This window comes from Chelonia mydas, chromosome 7 (assembly GCF_015237465.2).
Source record: "Chelonia mydas isolate rCheMyd1 chromosome 7, rCheMyd1.pri.v2, whole genome shotgun sequence".
NCBI lineage: Eukaryota > Metazoa > Chordata > Testudines > Cheloniidae > Chelonia > Chelonia mydas.
The window spans coordinates 26,577,750-26,597,820 of record NC_057853.1 but is presented as its reverse complement, the minus strand read 5'-3'; the positions used below and the strand labels follow the sequence as shown (position 1 = coordinate 26,597,820).

Genomic DNA, 20,071 nt, shown 5'->3' with positions numbered 1-20,071 from the left:
ATTTTCAAGAATACAGGAAAGCTGGCATTTGAATTTGTGAATGCTGTAGAACCCATTTGTATTGATCTTTAATATCTATTAATAGTGACATTGAATGAAAGTCCTGAATTGTTTCAACATGTTGTAGTGTTCAAATTTCAGCCTCATTATGGGCATCATCCTGTGGCCATTCCTGGTTACTGCAATCTTCCCACTGGCTTCCATTGGTGAAGAATTAGACCTTATGAAGATGCCTACAGTCATACTTTTGCTAATGTGATCTGCACATCCTTTGTTGATGTTGTTGTTTGAATTGTCTTTGGAAAGATGCAGGTTTTCAGTAGCATTGAAGCTGACCCTTTGAAAAACAGCATAACACTTATTTTACTCAGTATGGTAGGATTTAATAGCCATTGTTAAATAGCACATGTTGTAACAACATCAGTACTTCCTTCAGAAAAGCAGAATTTATTCCAGGCCTTTATTGGGAAAACTGTATCTGTCCTGCAGCTTTCCTTAAGATTTGTTCAATTTTTTTTTCCACCTGGATACATTGTCTCTGTTTTGAAAGCGACTTTCCTATACTTTCCGCCTGTAACCGGAATCTTCTCTCTGGAAACACTTTAATATATTTAGAAAAGACTATAAACACATTGCAGTATCATACACACATGGGTTTGTGGCACTCCAGCCCAGCAATAGCTATTATGCTATATGCTCACCTTGATTGTAAGGCTCTCTGTTATAACTCTCTCCGTGTGCCTTAAAGCTAAGGCTTACTTCTTGCCTTACAGCAAAGTGAAATTCTGTTTCACCACGTTTTAACCTAGGTGTTATAAATAATAAGAGCAATCTTAGATTTTTCCAAAACAATACCATCCTTAACCATCAGCCTATATAACCAGGTTTATCGGTTAAATTTTGTATTTAAAATTACTTGTTTGAATTCATACTGCAATATTTTATTAACCTTTATCATTGAATGTTTAGTAAAGAAATTACACGCAACATTTCACTTATACAATCATAGTATTTACAAGCATTAATATTGAAAAAAATATTTAAAGACATCTTCCAATATTTAAGACTGGAGTCTAAATGATAATTATAACAGATGTTCTAAGTGGTACACAGTAATATAATTTCATTAAAACTTCTAGGCAGGATAAAGCAATCTTCAGATTAACAAACCTCTTATAGCAGATGAAGCTGACATTAGATGATATGATTGCACTTTTCAAATACCACGTTTGCAGTACTTTTATTCATTATATTAAACATACCATGAAAGGAGTGAAAACTGAACACTACTCTAAGAACAGACAACGAGGCATAGGAGAGTGGGGGCATTTCAGTGAAGTAGTCTTCTTTGGCAATTCTTCATAGAACAATTAAAGCCTGTAAACTGCTCTTCTTTGTGTGCTTAACACATGCTGACATCAGTGGTTCCATGCACGGATAAGAGCAGTGCATGGTTCTTAGATACAGAGGAGTGAAACACAGGAGCCACGACTGGAGATGGAGAGGCTTGGAAAGTGTAACCCTGGTTAGCGGGGAGAAGGGGGAAAGCTAGAAGAAGTGGTGTATTTCTGCATGCCATAAGGGCAGCACAACTTACACCATGTACTGCTCTGTTTGTCTTGGCAGATCTGTGTGCGTGGATCTGGCTGTGGGCGTGATTCTGCCAAATATGGTCAGTGTTTAACCTACACCCATGTATAGGTCTCTAGTTATCCGTTTTGTCTACCATTTGCCTCTTTCTGCCAGGCCGATACAGCTCTGGCTTCCTCGCCATTTTTTTTACTGGACATAAGATATAGTAAGTGAGAAAGCATTATGTGACACATACCAAATGTTTAGCTGAAACTGCAGGATCCAAACCACTTAGTCAAAATGTATCTGAGCCAGAAAGAAATATACTGTGTAACTAATATATAACATTTGAATAAAAGGAGTACTTGTGGCACCTTAGAGACTAACAAATTTATTTGAGCATAAGCTTTCATGAGCTACAGCTCACTTCGTCGGATGCATTCAGTGGAAAATACAGTGTGGAGATTTATATACACAGAGAACATGAAACAATGGATGTTACCATACACACTGTAAGGAGAGTGATCACTTAAGATGAGCTATTACCAGCAGGAAAGCGGGGGGTGGGGAGAAAACCTTTTGCAGTGATAATCAAGGTGGGCCATTTCCACTAGTGACAAGAACATCTGAGAAACGGGGGGGGGGGGGGAATAAACATGGGGAAATAGTTTTACTTTGTGTAATGACCCATCCACTCCCAGTCTCTATTCAAGCCTAAGTTAATTGTATCGAGTTTGCAAATTAATTCCAATTCAGCGGTCTCTCGTTGGAGTCTGTTTTTGAAATTTTTTTGTTGAAGAATTGCCACTTTTAGGTCTGTAATCGAGTGACCAGAGAGATTGAAGTGTTCTCCAACTGGTTTTTGAATGTTATAATTCTTGACGTCTGATTTGTGTCCATTTATTCTTTTACGTAGAGACTGTCCAGTTTGGCCAATGTACATGGCAGAGGGGCACTGCTGGCACATGATGGCATATATCACATTGGTAGATGTGCAGGTGAACGAGCCTCTGATAGTGTGGCTGATGTGATTAGGCCCTATGATGGTGTCCCCTGAATAGATATGTGGACACAGTTGGCAACGGGCTTTATTGCAAGGGTAGGTTCCTGGGTTAGTGGTTCTGTTGTGTGGTATGTGGTTGCTGGTGAGTATTTGCTTCAGGTTGGGGGGCTGTCTGAAAGCAAGGACTGGCCTGTCTCCCAAGATCTGTGAGAGTGATGGGTCGTCCTTCAGGATAGGTTGTAGATCCTTGATGATGCATTGGAGAGGTTTTAGTTGAGGGCTGAAGGTGATGGCTAGTGACGTTCTGTTATTTTCTTTGTTGGGCCTGTCCTGCAGAAGGTGACTTCTGAGTACTCTTCTGGCTCTCTCAATCTGTTTCTTCACTTCAGCAGGTGGGTATTGTAGTTGTAAGAATGCTTGACAGAGATCTTGTAGGTGTTTGTCTCTGTCTGAGGGGTTGGAGGAAATGTGGTTGTATCGTACAGCTTGGCTGTAGACAATGGATTGTGTTGTGTGGTCTGGGTGAAAGCTGGAGGCATGTAGGTAGGAATAGTGGTCAGTATGTTTCCGGTATAGGGTGGGGTTTATGTGACCATCGCTTATTAGCACCATAGTGTCCAGGAAGTGGATCTCTTGTGTGGACTGGTCCAGGCTGAGGTTGATGGTGGGGTGGAAATTGTTGAAATCATGGTGGAATTCCTCAAGGGCTTCTTTTCTATGGGTCCAGATGATGAAGATGTTATCAATGTAGCGCAAGTAGAGTAGGGGCATTAGGGGACGAGAGCTGAGGAAGCATTGTTCTAAGTCAGCCATAAAAATGTTGGCATACTGTGGGGCCATGCGGGTACCCATAGCAGTGCCGCTGATTTGAAGGTATACATTGTCCCCAAATGTGAAATAGTTATGGGTGAGGACAAAGTTCAGCCACCAGGTTTGCCGTGACATCACTGTTCCTCAGACGTTCTTGTCAACTGCTGGAAGTGGCCCACCTTGATTATCACTACAAAAGGTTTTCTCTCCGCCCTCCCCCCTCCCCCTCCCCTGGCTCTCCTGCTGGTAATAGCTCATCTTAAGTGATCACTTTCCTTACAGTGTGTATGGTAACACTCATTGTTTCATGTTCTCTATGTATATAAATCTCCCCACTGTATTTTCCACTGAATGCATCCGATGAAGTGAGCTGTAGCTCACGAAAGCTTATGCTCAAATAAATTTGTTAGTCTCTAAGGTGCCCCAAGTACTCCTTTTCTTTTTGCGAATACAGACTAACACAGCTGCTACTCTGAAACCTAACATTTGAATGATTCTCAGAACCTCTTAGTGACAGTTTCAGTCACAAATTTAGATTATATATAGTTACCTAACAATATGGACTGCAACAATTTGCACTTTGGATTGCCAACATTTCACGTATATGGTATAGAATGCTTCTGAGTGACGTTAAAATGTGTCATTAGCTGGCTCTTTGGCTTTGACATGCCACTGTGGCATCCTATGGCCTAACCCTAGAGTGTGATGTGCTTTTCATTTCACTTAGAGGCATGCCAAATGTTAGAGAACACTGCAGTCCCCTTTCACATTTTTATAAGCCATTCACATCCACTTGTGTTCTCTCATACTTATGATGATGAAACCATTAAATGAATGTTTAATTTACATGAGTAACGTTTGTTAATTCATACTTGTAATGACTTATTAAATGATGATTAAAATCAATATTTCATCTGTCACAGATGTTAAAAGCGATCTATGTGGATGGGTGTAATTGACTCATTGTTCTGTGGACACATTCTTAGAGATTGTCACAATTCCACGTGTCTCTAAGTGCTGGATTTTACACAAAATCTCTCAGTTATGTCAAAGATGGCAGAGAGCTCCCTTTTGACTATGCATCTGAGGAGGTTCCTATAAATTGTTTATTACAGCAAGCACTATACATATTGAATATTTTGCGCTCATAAAAAGTAGCACAGTTACACTCATGCTGGTTGGAATATCGAAATAGCGAATACGCTGAGCTTCAACCTCCCACTTCTTGGGAAGCCACAACCCTTGGAGGGGATAACTGGTATGTGGACTCTCTAGATGTGTGGAGATGTCTTACTTCACCTTTGAGGGTACAGAGAGTGTTGTGGTACAAGTAGCCCCTCAAATGCATAGGTTGTTTCGCTTTCTGGGGCTAAATGTGCAGATCTCAGTCCAGAATCAAAATCTAATTGTTTAAGCATCCTGTTGAATGTATAGTCTCCTTTTCCTTGCATAGTTTACCCCACCATCTGTTATACTGTATGTGTACCCTTCCCTATTTTCTCTTCTCCCAACTATGCCGTCGTTTTGTCCCACAGCCTGATAAAATCCTTACGAAGTTTTACAGTGTTTCTTGCCTTTATGCTCCTTTGTCTGGAATGTATTTTAATGACCCTCCCTCCCCTTCCCTCCCCCTTTTAAATTTTATTTTGCTGCCTACTTTGTGGGCAGACCCTGTTGTATTTCACCATTTTATACTGGTGTGTTTTCTTCTTAGTCAAGCAGTTTTCTGTTCTTCTCTGTAGAATTACACTTTATGACTACCAGGCCATGTGTAGAACAAACAAAGAGAGTAGCGACAGTGCCCATAGCTTACTGGACGTAAGTATAGTTAACATTATGAGCACCCTTCCACAAAATCACCAGAAAATTGTTGCAAATATATATATAAAATTGTTGCAAATTATATATATGATGTAATATTTTGATTGTAGTTATCACAAGCCTATTATTGCTATTTGAACTATTAAAGCTCTTACATTTATCGTACCATCCCATCCCATATGAACAATGGTTCTATATCCATAAATCCACTGTGTTTAAGTATTTGCAGGACCAAACTCTTGTACGGTAGCTTTTTCCACTAGCACTACTAATGCTAAGGGTCTGTCAGCATGTTATTTGTCCCATTTTGAACACCTACTCTCATAACTTTCTAAATTAACTATAAACATTTGCTTTAGGCAAAGATCTGGAATTTTAAAATATATAATTTGTTAAAAAAAAAAGGTTTGGGAGGTTTTAATTACAGGGTGGTTGGATTTGTTAAAGCCTTCAAGTTAATATTTTCTGCACCTTGTTTTGCACTTCTGCAGTAAACTGAACAACAGACTGATTTTTCTAAAGTGGAATTTCACTGACCACTTAAACCTAGATCTGCATATAGACTCCTGTGCCTTCTCAGAACCCGAGTGAAGTCAAATGTGTTCCACGTGAGCAGACCTCTGGTCATTAAAGGATCAGAGCTGCAGTTAATAATTTTAGGGTGTTTTATAATACAAAATATTCATAGTTTTTTTTAAAAGCCAGAATGGACCATTAGATTGGATGTATATAGTTGAATTATCTCTTTTATATTACAAAATGAATTGTTTTTAACCAAATTTATTAGTATTTAGCATAAAAAATGTGTCTATAAAGGCTGCCACAAAGTAATTGCAAAACTGAAGGACCCTATTCACTGATATAATAGACTCTAGAAAAAGTTATTACACAGATTTTTTTTAAATGTACCTGAGTACAGATATACAAGCTAAACCTAATAGTTCTGTCAGCATAATTACTTACACTGCTAGGTAAATATTTAAATATTATGGTGATTTCCAAATATCTATGTATAACTTTTATGCCTTGTTGAATAATCATATGCATTTTACAACATTTGCATGTATGTATTTGCATGAGCCCACATATTTTTAAATACCTGAAGATATGGAATACAACATTTCCAAGCAAAGGCCTGAGCTTAGAGACGCTTACTATCATATTGGGACTATATAGCACTATGCAAAGCAGTAAGTGTTTTCAGGATCAAGTTGTAAGATGTCAGCTAAATGATATGGAATATTCTGAATCAGATTTGCAGGAGAGATATAAAATGTCTTTAAAGTAACAGCAATGGAAAAACATCAAAAAGGTTTTTGGGGGGGGGGGAGGCAGGGTGTCAGTTCAGTCTGGATCAGCATCCCAGAATGTGGAGCTGTACTATCCTAACCTCTTTGGTATGCAAAAATTATATCTCAAAAGCAGACATTTTTGCAAGAGATAGTCATTACTCCCTATTTCTGGTCACACTGGGAATATTGGAAGAAAAGCCTTTCCTGGAAAATTGTGGCATATACTGAGACATGTGGTGAACATTTTCTATCAAAGATAACCATTTTTTTTTTGGACTCCCAAAAGAGATTTACTTCAGTTTCACTTTGAAGGCTGGGCAAAGCTTCACTTGGAGTTTATTTTATCTCTGCTGGTTCACCCATCTCCGAGTATCATGACGGCAGTGACAGTGTAAAGAAAATGCAGGCTGAGACGTTAAGGCCAGATTTTAAAAAGCAGCTCATTTGTGTCTTGGCCCACAGCTTTGCACATGTAAATCGCCTGTTAGGCACCTTACCATACAATTTGCACAGACAAATACTGTTCATGTTCACATATGTGCTATATTCCCACCTCAGAATTACATATGTACAATTGCAGGCACAAGTAAGGCTGGTCTTGAGGCCCTGTTGAAAGTTTAGAACTGTGCACAAGTCTTAAAGAGACAGCGTTCCACCATATCATCCACTCAGGAGGAGTGACTGTGCAAAGCAGGAGATGGCGCACAGTCAGGATTTGTAGAATATGCCTGTAGACCATGGGATTAAAATAATAGAGGTTAGAAATGGACAAGAGACCTATAGATCATCCCAGTCTATCTCATTGTCAGTGTAGGATTGTTCTGTACAGTATGGTTAGTTTTAAAAGTCCCAAGTGTGACGGGATTTTTGGCCCTTCCTTTATGGGATTATTCCACAGCCAAATAGGTCTCATAATAAAGAAGTTTTTTTCCTGATATTCAGCCTGATTTTTCCTTATCTTAATTTCACCCACTAACTTCAAATTATACCTCCATGAGCCAAACCAATAAACCAGTGTTAACAAGGGACCTGTGCAAGGATAAAGGCCACCCAGGTGGATCCCTTTGCAAGATCATGACATTAAATGATTTCTCTCCCTCTTTGGTGTTAGGATCTTTCATATATATATCAGCAGTCAGTACAGCTGGTTTAAAAAAATGTCAGAACAAGTTTTCCATCAGAAAATGCAGCTTAGTCAAAATCAAACATTTCATGGGAAAGTGTCAATTGCCATGACATTTTCACCAGGAAAACATCTAAATGAATAACATTTTACTTTTCTTGTTTCATTTTGATGATATGGCAAAATTTCAACAGCATCAAAATATTTCAATTCAGAACTTTTGAAACATTGTTTTGATAATGTTAGAACATCTTAATTCATGTTTTTCTTTGATATTATGTTAAAATATTGTATTTATTTTTATATTGTTTTGACATTATCAACATGAAGTGATTCGACATTATGAGGGAAAATCAATTTTTTCAGAATAAAGGATTTTCAGATTATTTTTTGTGTGTGAAACTATGGAATTTTCCAATTAAAACAATTTTTGCACTGTCTGAATTTCCCACTGAATGGAAATTTCATTTTCTGACCAGCTCTGGTAGAGGGTTATCTTATCCCCTTTAGTCATCACTTAGCTCTTTAGTTCATTTTTTTTCCCTATAAATCAGCCCTTCATAGGTCAAGATCTTGTTGGTCTCAGGTTATATGCACCACTTCAGCATCCCATTCTAGCCATGATGGCACATACACTATACTGCAGTTGGCTGTGGGTTGACCAGCCATGTAGCAAAACCCCCTCTGTGGTCTCTGAAAGCTTCAGTTGGGAAGTTGCTGCTGCTCAAAGCTACAATAACTCATGTAAATTGTATCTTAAATTCCCCTTCCCTAAGAGAGGAAATGCTGTATATAGCATCCTCTGTGTGATGAGGGTTGTTCTGTTTCTCTCTGCACAGCATACACCTAGGGGAGAACATGACCCCAAGCTCTTAAAAAAGGCATTGTTTAGTTAAACATCCTCCTCACCTGCCAGAAATCAGAAATAAAACAGTTTAAGCTGACATTCCATTCTTTTTTCCATTGTGCCTAGGTATTCCAGATGTTACTGCAATGGGGACCTTATTAAGGTGCTGATTCAGCAAGGTTCTTAAGCATATGCATGACTTCAAGCGTTTGAGTAGTTCCATTATAGTCAGTGGGACTATGCATATGCTCAAAGTTATGCCTTGATGCTCTTGCATCCACAAGAAGAACTCAAAACATCTTACAGAGCTGAAAGATCTATGCACAAATATGTGAGAGGATGGACTTCTGTATTTCAGATTTCAGGAAACTAATTATTCTGCATGGGTTACCCCCAAAATGAATATTCCTATTGACACTTTATTTGAAAAATATTTAAAATGTATAAAACACAATAAAAATCAAAATTATCAATTTACTTCCATTTAAAAATAATTGAATTATTAGTTTAATTAATTTCCCACAAAATATAGGGAAAATTAATAAATATTTTAACACTCTGAATATTCCCGAGTGCTGGGCTTTCAGAAAGGCACAGATGACTTCACATACAAAAAGTAAATTCAAGCTGTGTCAGTTTTCCTCTCCCAATTACAATGAAGGGCAGTGAGGTGAGGAATAGAGATTTACATTGCAGAGAGGCAACTCTGTGAATTACAATTGAAAACACTTAAGTGATCTATCAGTACTACTCCCTCCACATTAGCCTAGGAAATAGTAGCCCCTAGAGGTAAAATATTTAAGTATCATTTGCAGAAATTCCATGTTTCTCAATGATAACTCCTGCACTGGATCACGTTTGTTTTACTTGTAAAGCACATTTCATGACTGTGTAGTTTGAATGTTTTAAAATGTTGCCATTGAGATACTGTATCTACTTTTTAATCTCCTAGATAAAGCTCTGCTACTTTTTGACATGATACCCATATGTTTCAAATACCATTGTCTTTATATAAAGCCTTCAGTTACAGTACAAATACTGTATGTTTTACCTTTTTATTAAATGAATTGCTTCTCTTCAGCCTTATAATGCCTTCTTTGCCGCAGTAAAATGGATAATGACTGAACTTGCCGTGTAAGTAAATTTTGTCAAGAATTTAAAGAATATTTTAACTTTTTTGTCCTACATACTGAATTATTTTTAAAAAAAATTGTTATTAATTCAGTAACATTTTTCTTTATTATTAAATCTCTGGTGTAAAAGTCTTAGAAAATATATAATATAGGAATGTATAATTGCAGCTTTTAATAAGTTATTCATGGTTGTCACTTATATCCTTATGTCTTTGCTTAGCAGTCTAGCAGCTTGCAATACGCAAACCAAATTTATTATTGTGGTTACTGTTAAATTTAACATGAATGTCTGGCTGTTTTTAGTGCTGCTTGGGTGGGCTGTAGTCAATAGAACACGCTGTCTTAGTGATTCATTGTGTTATTTTGTGATTTCATAAAGTATTCTATAAGTTGGACCCTTTAAAACTTACGCCAGATAAAGGTGTGCTTATCACATGTTATTTAATTGTTGACTTTATCTAATCCCCACAATGTTTTAAACGAACATAGATGATGCATTAGTGGGCATGGACTTTTGAAAGAAATTGGACCTATTGCCTAAAAAAGCACAGGGAAGAATCACACAAAAGGAAGGAGAGCTTTAAAAAAATCTGTTTTGTGTTATTATGTAAACAAATCACTTAGAATATTCTAAGCTGTGTGTTTTATTATTGTACTTTTCAGACAGCTCAATTTCAGGCTTAAATGTAATCTCTCCGTAAATAGGAAGCAATCTTTTCTCGTAACTATTTTGTTTTAATTGAAAAGTATTATGAGCTTTTGAAAAGACAGTTTGAAGTATGATCTTGGAAACTGTAATTAATTGGCCATTAACACTCTGCAGAATTGAAATGCATCTCTCAAAGTAAATATCAGAAAAAAATCACATTACAAATGAGATTTTCTTGCTGGTTGTAACAACATCAAAAATTGCAAGAAACACACTTCTCCCCTTCTGAATTTGAAAATTTGTAGTATCTTGTCATTAAGGTTAACTTTGAATGTTGGTTTCACATTATAATAAAAGCTGATACATTTCAGTTGACCTTCAGTGTATTTTCATGGGCTAGTGTATTTTCTCGATAGATAGATAGACCAAAAAACCCCCCAAAACTAGTTAGCCACTGGTTAATCAAGTCTGTTCTACCGCTAGAAGTAAAATAATATTTTATTATTTAGGATCCTTGAATAAGCATAAGAAAGTATTTTATTTGTATTTCTGTATCATGGCCAGGAAAGTTCTAACCATATGGCTTTTTACTAGAGAATCAAAATATTCTGTATGATGAAGAATAACTATAAATAATGGTCAACTGTAAAATTGCTGTGGGCTGCCATGCACTGGGAATTTTAATGAGCTTTCTCATGTAAAAGCTCTTGATTGTAAAATGATGTAGCTACAATATCTCGATAGTGTTAATTTCAGAATAAGTTTTCACTGGCAAGATAAAGCCTAGAGAAAATATAACAATAGCAAAAGATAACTCAGGAGTTATGCTAGCAGCTTGAACATCAGTTTCTTGTTTGTTTGTTTTTTAAAATGGGATGAATGGTATCACCCTACCGACATTTTAAAGACGGAACAAAGAGCTAATATTTTGAAAACGTTCTATGTAATAATATGAAACATTTTGATCATTGCTTTAGGTTCTTGGTGGAATTTAATTTGTGCAGTTGGTGGCACTCAGATTTAACAGCAAAAGGTAAGTGTAAACTGTTCTTATGGCCCTAATGAAAAATATTCTAGATTTAATTGCACTTTTAATATTAAAACATACATTAAGTGTTGTATTTACTATATTAATATTGTTAATGGTAAATTTTTGTCTGTCATCAATATTATATTCTCTTTCAGCCCTCATTATGATGGCTTAGGACTCAGTTATTTTCCATATCTCTGTGTGTGTGTGCTTATGTGTATTTTTAATACTGCAGTGAAATTACAATGTATTAGCATAAAAGCAGAACTTAAAATGCATGTGACATATAAATAATATTAAGGATGATTTTGTGAAGGTGATTTTAAACAAAAAACAGAATACAATAAAAGAAGATGCACTTTTCCTGTTCTAATATTTTTTTCTTTTCTAAATTAAAAACAAAAAAATCTTCCTGCTTAATGTATCACCATTAGCCTCATTCTGTTTATAGCACATATTGTATAGAGCTGGTCAAAATTTTTCTGATGGAATTTATTTTCTATTGGAAAATGCTGTTTTATCAAAATCAAAACATTCTGTGGGAATATGTTAATTTAACAATTTCATTTAGGAAAAAAACTTGAAAAAAAACCACATTTTGATAAGGTCTAAATATTCCATTTTGACCTTGTCAGAACAGAGTGCTTTGATTTTTTGTTGTTTAAAAATGACTTTATTTTAAAATTTATTTTATTTTATAGTCTATTATAAATTATGATAGATTATAAAAGTGCTAACAAAGTTGAAACTGGAACGAATGTTTAGATTTTATGGAATCAGTTTTTAAAAAAAAATAAAAGTCAACTTTTTTGTTTCATGGGAACTTGCCATTTATTTTTTTCTGATTTGGAATGAAAACAAATATCAGAATGTCAGAATTTCCTGCAGACTGAAAATTTCTAGTTTTGATCATCTCTTATATTTTTTTTTAATCCTTTTGGATACTTCAGAATTGCTGTATGATAATTAGTAAGAATAGCGTTATTAAACTGTTTATTACACTAGGTATCATTACACTAGGTTGTCATTTGCCACTATAACAATTAAAACATTCTCCATTTCAAGGCCCAGATCCTGAGTTGCTGATAGCATAGTTTAGGAGCAAGGGGTGCACACGTAACCTTTCATTTATCTTTTGCATTCCTTTGATCCTGGTTTGATTCTGTTGCCTCCTCCTCCTCCTAGTAGCTCAGGCATTCTCCTAGGACAGGGGAAGACATGGGTTCAGTTCCCTTCTCTGGAGCAGGGATTCAGACCTGAGTCTCCCACATTCCAGGTGAGTGCCCTTACCACCAGACTAGAGGGTATTCTGTGGTGGATCTCTCTCAGTCTCACCTATTGAAGCTGTTCCATTGTATAAATAATTAAATGGTCATTAGCACAGGGACTTGATCTTGGATCTCCATCATCCTAGCTGGGTGGCCTAATTATCAGATTGTAGCGCTTTGTTCTCTCTGGCCCAATGACTAATCACGTATTTTATACGAAATTGAACAGCTTCAGCATGTGACACTGGGAGACCCAGAATACCCTAGCTTGGTGGTAAGGGTGCCATCCTGGAATGGGGGAAGAATTCAAATACTAGTTCTGGAGCAGGGATTCAAACCTGGGTCTCAAACATCCCAAGCGAGTACCCTAACCATTTGTGTTAAGGGGACCACCATCCCCTGCTTTGGTTTTGTGAATCTAGCTCTTTGTTTTTATTTTAAAAAAAGGCTTAAAATGCTCAGAAACCAAATATTTCTTTTGTCCCAAAACAAAATTTGTGTCTGTCTGGTTTTTGATTTACCAAAAACTCTGAATTTTCATTTTTGGTTTGGTTTGAACTGATTTTTTTCCATTTTTCTGGAACTTCCAGAAAACCAAAAAATCAGTTATTTGCCCACCTCTTAGCATGACCAGATGTCCTGATTTTATAGGGACAGTCCCGATTTTTGGGGCTTTTTTTATATAGGTTACTTTTACCCCTCACCCCCTGTCCTGATTTTTCACATTGCTGTCTGGTCACCCTACCACCTCTAGTCCTGATGCAGCCCATCCAAATGGTGCATGCATCACATTTGAAGAGATGACTTTATAATTAGTACCTCTCTTTGTTAAATGTCTATGTAGGTAAACACCTGCTTTGGTTTGTAGGTATGTTCTAGATACCAAACACCACCAATATTATTAACTTGCCATTTTATTTTCCCCCCCACAACCAAAAATTTACCATTACTTTACTGAATAACAACAGTGTGAATGAGGGACTATTTTAGCTAAAAATGTTGCATGTTATTATACACTTCACCTGCTCCATTTCCTTAATGAATAGGGCTCCTGCTCACTGGAAAGCTATCACTTTTATATAACTAGCTTATCTAATTAGAATTTGGTGATCTGGCAGTCATTTGGAAATTGGCTTCCATTACCCAAGACAAATGAAAGGAAAAGTATTCCGAAAAGCAAATGTTGAGGTATGATCTTATTTAGATGCCACAGCATTGCTCCCATTAGTACTATTGAGAGTTACAGTGAACATGTATATACCTCACTCAATTAAAACCAAAGAACTCACGCAGTAGCAACAAATTCCTTTGCCTTTCTTAACAATACCTCATAGATCATAGTGATTTTCAGTCCCTCCAAGGGTAAAATTCCTTGCTGCCCAAAATATGACAAGTATATTTTGTGCATTATTATTGACACAAAACCTGCTCCAAACACCTGCCAGCTCATCAACTTCATGGTAGGAGAAATATTTCTACCTGCATCACGGAGCCCCGTAACCTCTCTCACACTTGTGAATTGTGAACGGGAGGTGGCTTCCTCAACCTTGGGCCTCACAATCAAGGGACCAGAGAAATCTGAAACTTTCCAATCTCTGGCAGCCTCTTTGTTACCTAGGTCTGTTGAGACATGACGGAGTAGGGCTCCAGAATCATAGGTGGGGATCACACCAACCACTCTGGTGCAGCAGGTATTCACCATCCCAAATGGAGAGAACAGGAAGGAAAGGGGGGATGGTGCAGATCCTTGCCAGTTAACCTCAGCTAGGTGGCCAGACCCAATAAAGTGGTCCCTAACAGAGGCAGAACCCTACAGTGTCAGGTGATTCCCCCACTCCTCTAGTTTTCATATATTTGATTATAAAGATTTTTTCCATCATAAATTCCTGACTAGTGTAAAATGAATGTAATTCTCAAATCTCCTTAATTATTTAAATGTAAATCTTACTCATGAAGCATGATGCACAGGTTTCTGTGGATAAATATTTCCCACTCTGTAAAACAGAGTCAGATTCCATCGGTGCAAGACACAGAGGCCTTTTCTACATTCCAAAATTAAGTTGACCTAAGTTAGGTTGATGTACAGCCCCGCAATCATTATTGTGGTTTCTCATATCCACACTAGCTCCTTCTGTCAGCGGAACGTGTCCTCACCTGGAGCGCTTCCACCGACTGAAGTGGGGCACTGACAGCCAGAACCTCCCCACCCCAGAGTTGACAGCTGGAGACACCCTAGCCCCCACCCTGGTGGTGGGAGCCTCAGTGCCAGGGCTGGCAGCCTGGACTGTGGCCACCTCCTGGTAAGGGACTGGGGGAGGTGAGGAGAGCCTGAGCCTTGCTGCCTCCCAGTGAGGGATTTCCTCCCACACTTAATGCCTTGCCAGGAGTCAGACAGGCTTGGGCTCTCCTCCCCGCCCTCAGTCCCTCAAGGTAGCCAGCCTTGGGCTCTCTTCCCCCCCCCCCAAATCCCTCATCAACAGGTGATGTAAGTAACATAAACACTGCATCACCCGAACTACACCCACTTAAGTGCTATTCCTCTCATGGAGGTGGGGTTATTAGGTTGACGTAGTGGGCAATTTACATGGGCGGGAGCACCATTGTAGTATGGACACTTACATAGTTAGGTCGACGTAAGCTCATAGGTGCTGGAACTGGGGGTGCTGCGATACCCCCAGGCTTGAAGTGGTTTCCATTATACACAGGGTTTACAGTTTGGTTCAATAGCTCTCTACACCCCTACTATAAAAATTCCTCCAGCACCCCTGCATAAGCTGCCTTTCAATCGACCTAACTCTGTAGTGTAGTCCAGGCCAGAGGTAAAGTTTTCAAAACCACTAACACGACTTAGGAGCCTAAGTGCCTGTATAAAAAAAGATGAGACATATCATATTAATCTCCCCCTCTTCCTGTCTTCTCATCTCCCTCCAACAATACCCCGCCTAAGTTTGATGCATATGAGAAAATTTGTTTTTGTTTGGCATGTAAAAAATAATATAGTTCAGAGAGATATATCCTACTGTCTTCTTTGACTTACAAACCCAACTTTACAATAATTCCCTGACTGATCTGCAGTAGGCTTACCATTGGCTCTAAAACGATCTTGAGTGGAGAAACTGTGGAGTCCATGAGCCTGTTCAGTGTAATCTATCCTTACATAATTGATAGCCAGTTTCCCCAGAAAGCAATTAGTTGAAGATACGTCTAGAAGTTGTGTTTGCACATATAAGGAGTAAAATATGATCCAGTGAATAAGTCACTAGAGTGGGGGTAAGGAGACCTGCATGTCATTCTCAGCTCTGTCATTGTCCTGTGGTTTGACTAGGAACAAGTCATGTCACTGCTGTGTGCCTCAGTTTTCCCAACTGTAAAATGGGAATAGTGATACTTACTCTCCCATGTAAAGCACTTTGAGGGATCTATGGATGAAAAGTGCTATGGAAAATTAAGTATTATTATGTTAGGGAGGGAAAAAGCCAGAGATAAAAGACACCGAAAACCTGAGCATCACTTCTTGGTGAGATCTTTTTTTTTTTTGTCCCCTATGTCCTTTCTTTGTGAGTTTTGAGACAATGCAAAGTCTCGAGGGTCACCCTCCACAGAAATGATATGCTGACTTCAATTGAATGTACAGTACCTTAATTAGGGGTACTCCAGCAAATACATTTAAATACAATTATTAAGAAGAATTAGAAAGTAGATGTGTACACTTGAAACATAAAAGCAGCAGCTAGTTTCGCTTGAGTCTATCCATAGTGTGAAAACAAGATCTTGTCCATAAATAAAAACTAGCTTGGCTAAGGGTAAATCGCAAATAACTATGATAAGGTGTATGTCTTACAAAATTACATCCCCCAGCTAAAAGCGTTTTTTGTTAATTAAAAAAAAGCATTTTGCACTGCCTAGGAAATATCACAGGGTGGCAGAAGCTGAGTAACATTTCCATTCACTGTAAGCTGTTTGGTACAGTAGCTCACATTGTTGAGAGTTTTTGTGTGCCTGTTCTTCCCAAGTAACATTAAGATATTTTTATATGCCTATAGCACAGAGATTGAAACAAACCCTAGAGCCTTGTGATACTGAATATCCAGCATTTGTTTCTGAACGCACGATAAAGGAGACCACGGGAAACATTGCTTGTGATGACTGTTTCAAGTAAGCCCTTTCAATTTTTTATACAACGGATTGTGACAAACCAGATAAACTGAGATTTTTAAGTTTATGTTGAAGTATATGCAGTTCTAGCTTTTACAGTGTGTCTTATCCATCAATGACTGGATGCCATTTCTATCAGTAGTGTAGGAGTCATATAAAGGGTTAATGTTCTGCAATTAAAGCAAGGGATATTATACTGTACCAGAAAATGCTGGGTTGGTCCAGGCTTCTAGTGAATGAAGAAGTTCTTTGCAGTGGTACAAGTTTTAGGTCAACGACTGGAGACCAGACTTGTGCAATATCCTAAAAAAGGGAGAATTATTTACTGATTTACATACAAATGAAAGGTCAAGGCAGTTAGTTGTCCTATAAGCAAAACAACGTAGGAATTCCACTGGCTTTTGGTGCAGTGGTATCTGTTTGTTCTGTTTGACTCTCCAACACTCTCCCCATATTGGAGTTGTTAAGCTGAAAAGCATGGGAGAGGAGTAAAGATCTTTTCCCAAGCTTTCGCGCTGGGAAGCTGAGCTGACAATGGACAAGTCTGGCACACATTAGACATCCCTTGGTTGCTTGTACTATTACGATAGTAGACGAGTCCTTCCCAGGGTTAAAAGAAGAACTTCAAAGAAAATTAATTCGTCCCAACTTTCCCCCCCAAAAGCAATATGCTTGCTCATTGCATTAGTGTCTCTCTAAATCGATAATAAGAAATGTCACTTAACAGTATATTATCATTAGAATGTCGCTCAGTTCCTGAACAGAAGTATAGTTTATGCAAATGATTATATTAATTTTGTATACTTAGTGATGGTTTCTGTTGTTTAATTTAACTTTCGGTATGCTGAGAGATCATTGTCACAAAACACATTAATATTTGCAGTAGTATCCTTTCTATCACAGAAATACCAAGAAGAACTAGTACAATCAAAATTCCTACCACCTTTGATTTATTTGGTTCGGACAGAAATTGTTATTACCTTCTTCCTCCATCCTAAACCAATATGCAGTTAGTACCTAAGGGTGAAATCCTGGCCCAATTGAAGTCAATGGGTGTTTTGCAGGATTTCACTCTAAACTTTCATTTCAACCCATTTCAACACACATGCTTTGTAATAACCTGAACATCTTAAAAAAAAAAAGTGAGTGAATCCCTGAGGTATAATTTATAAAGTGATCATTTGTGAAGGCAGTTTAGTTACAGTGAACAAACTTCTGAATCTGAAAAATGTATTTTTCTTACTGTAAAGGGTGAAGCACAGCAATATGGCCAATGTTATGTTGGAGCTAGCAAGTGAAATGTCAAGTGTTTGGTTCACACACTTATTGTGGGGGGGTCAGCCAGACGGTATGCCAGAGGCATCCACCCTTTAACATACTTAGGGACAAATTAATAACATGTCAGAAGCCTAAGAGATCTTTTTAATTTTTATAAAGTACAAAAGATTGCAACATCACTCAACTTTACTACAAAGTTGGAAATTGCAAGTCTCAGAATTTAATATTCTATATTGATCTGAGCACAGACCACTTGGATCAAGACATATCATCTCATGCTGGAACCTGTAGCCTGTGGGCTACACCTTTGTATTAAGGATGAGAACTGCTACAAACCATATTGTAGAACTTGGGGCTGAGGGGTGCATTTTGATTACCCCATAGCTTTTTGAAGACTTAAGACGTGCTGGAAATGAGTATTCACTTCTAGTTCATTTCTGGTTATCATTTAGTTATGAAGAAACTATTGCAGTCATGTCAGAGCAACTCTTTTTATAAGGCTTTTGGTGACAGAAGTAGTCTTATTTTATAAACTAATCCTGCAGAACACTTTCATTGTAACAATAGGTCCTACTGCATGAAAAGTACAAACTCAAGAAAATCAAGCCATTATGTTCCCACATAGCAATCACCACTTATTGTTATATTACTATATTATGCTTGATGTCAACAATGTAGAAATAAAACAGTGTGGCTTTATCATCATTGCTCAGAGGATTAGTGAGAGCATGCACAGCAAATTACTTTATCACATACATTTTGTTTAACGTTGCAAAAAGGCTTGATTCCATTAAAAAGAGATTGATTTAACGGGACCAGATTTTCAGGCTGTGTAGGTAATTTCAGGGCAAAGGAAATAACTTTCAAAAAATAACATAATTCTGCAAAACTTGGAAAGCAACGAGTTGGAAACTGAGTTTAGTGAAAATTATAGTATTTTAAAAATAATGTGCTAAGATGATTTTCATAGAAAAACATTTTATGTTCCACAGTGGAACAAAAAACAAAACAAAACAAAAAACCACCACAACCAAATCTACGTTAGTTACCAACTGTTCTCAAGCCACCCATTATTTTTCTCCACAAGCAATGGCAAACCATAGAGAAATAATCCCGAAGAACTGTTAGATTCTCATGGGAACACTCTTCGTTATGCAGTTTACCCACTGACTGTCATTAACAATCTACAAAGTGCATCTAAGATTGTACTCTGCACTGGTTACCAAATGTTTTGCTATAACCCAAGCAGCTTTCCCACAGAATAGCTAAGGAATTTGACCCAGAGCCTTCTGTGGACCTACATCTAATGACCCATTTTTCAATTTCATGGCTTCAGTACAGTAAATATTTTTACAAGGAAGCATATTGCTCAATATTCTTAATTTAAGAGTGGTGTCTCATTTGCTGCAAGTAAGGGTCCAGTATCACAGGGTGCTGCGTGCCCTCAACTTCCACTGCCTTCAGTGGGACTTGAGGGTGCTCAGTGCTTCACGTGATTGGATGCTAAGGGTTTCAATCCAGCTCCCATAGAGTCAGTGGGAGTCTTTCCTTTGATTCTAATGTGAGATGGATCAGGCCATAAATGAGTGTATTTATTTTACACATTTATACAAATAGAGCAGGGTGGCTACTGGAAAAAGGTATTTGCAAATATTCAGCTGAATATATATCACAAATTTACTCCCGTGGTATTCCCAACTCCTTTGTTTAATTTTCACATGCATTCATATGAACAATTTTTGCTTTCAAGAACATTTAGGGAAAGTGAAAATGTCGTAGATATTTACGCAAGTATTCAATCTGGAAATATTGCACTCTTCCACTGCAAGAAAGTTTGTACCACAAGTGACTCATTCAAGCCTTTTTCCGGTTTTGTAAAAGTTTTGGTCAACCAGTTAGTGAAATGAAGCAATATTATTTGACTTACAAAAACAGTCATTCAGCACAAATATTGATTGTGAATAGAGCATACGCAAAGCAAGAATCAAATGACTAATCCTGCATGATATAGCTTGCTGTCAACTCTTATTGACTCACAAGGGACTTCAGGACCTTGAGTGATAGGATTCAATTTAAAGGCTGTAATTTCT

At 37.6% G+C, this 20,071-nt stretch overlaps 1 protein-coding gene across 10 annotated transcripts in view; it reads left to right on the top strand.

The window, feature by feature from the left end:
* CACNA2D3 (calcium voltage-gated channel auxiliary subunit alpha2delta 3) overlaps window positions 1–20,071 on the top strand; it is a 702,225-nt gene that overhangs the window by 656,306 nt on the left and 25,848 nt on the right. For 9 of the 10 annotated variants that reach the window (XM_043551412.1, XM_037904897.2, XM_037904896.2 and 6 more), the window contains 4 exons: window positions 5,128–5,203; window positions 9,550–9,602; window positions 11,228–11,283; window positions 16,592–16,703. In XM_043551412.1, coding sequence (XP_043407347.1) covers window positions 5,128–5,203; window positions 9,550–9,602; window positions 11,228–11,283; window positions 16,592–16,703 — 297 coding nt within the window. Of the gene's footprint in view, window positions 1–1,626; window positions 1,673–5,127; window positions 5,204–9,549; window positions 9,603–11,227; window positions 11,284–16,591; window positions 16,704–20,071 lie in introns of those variants that run through there. The other variant, XR_006292226.1, reaches the window with a different exon arrangement.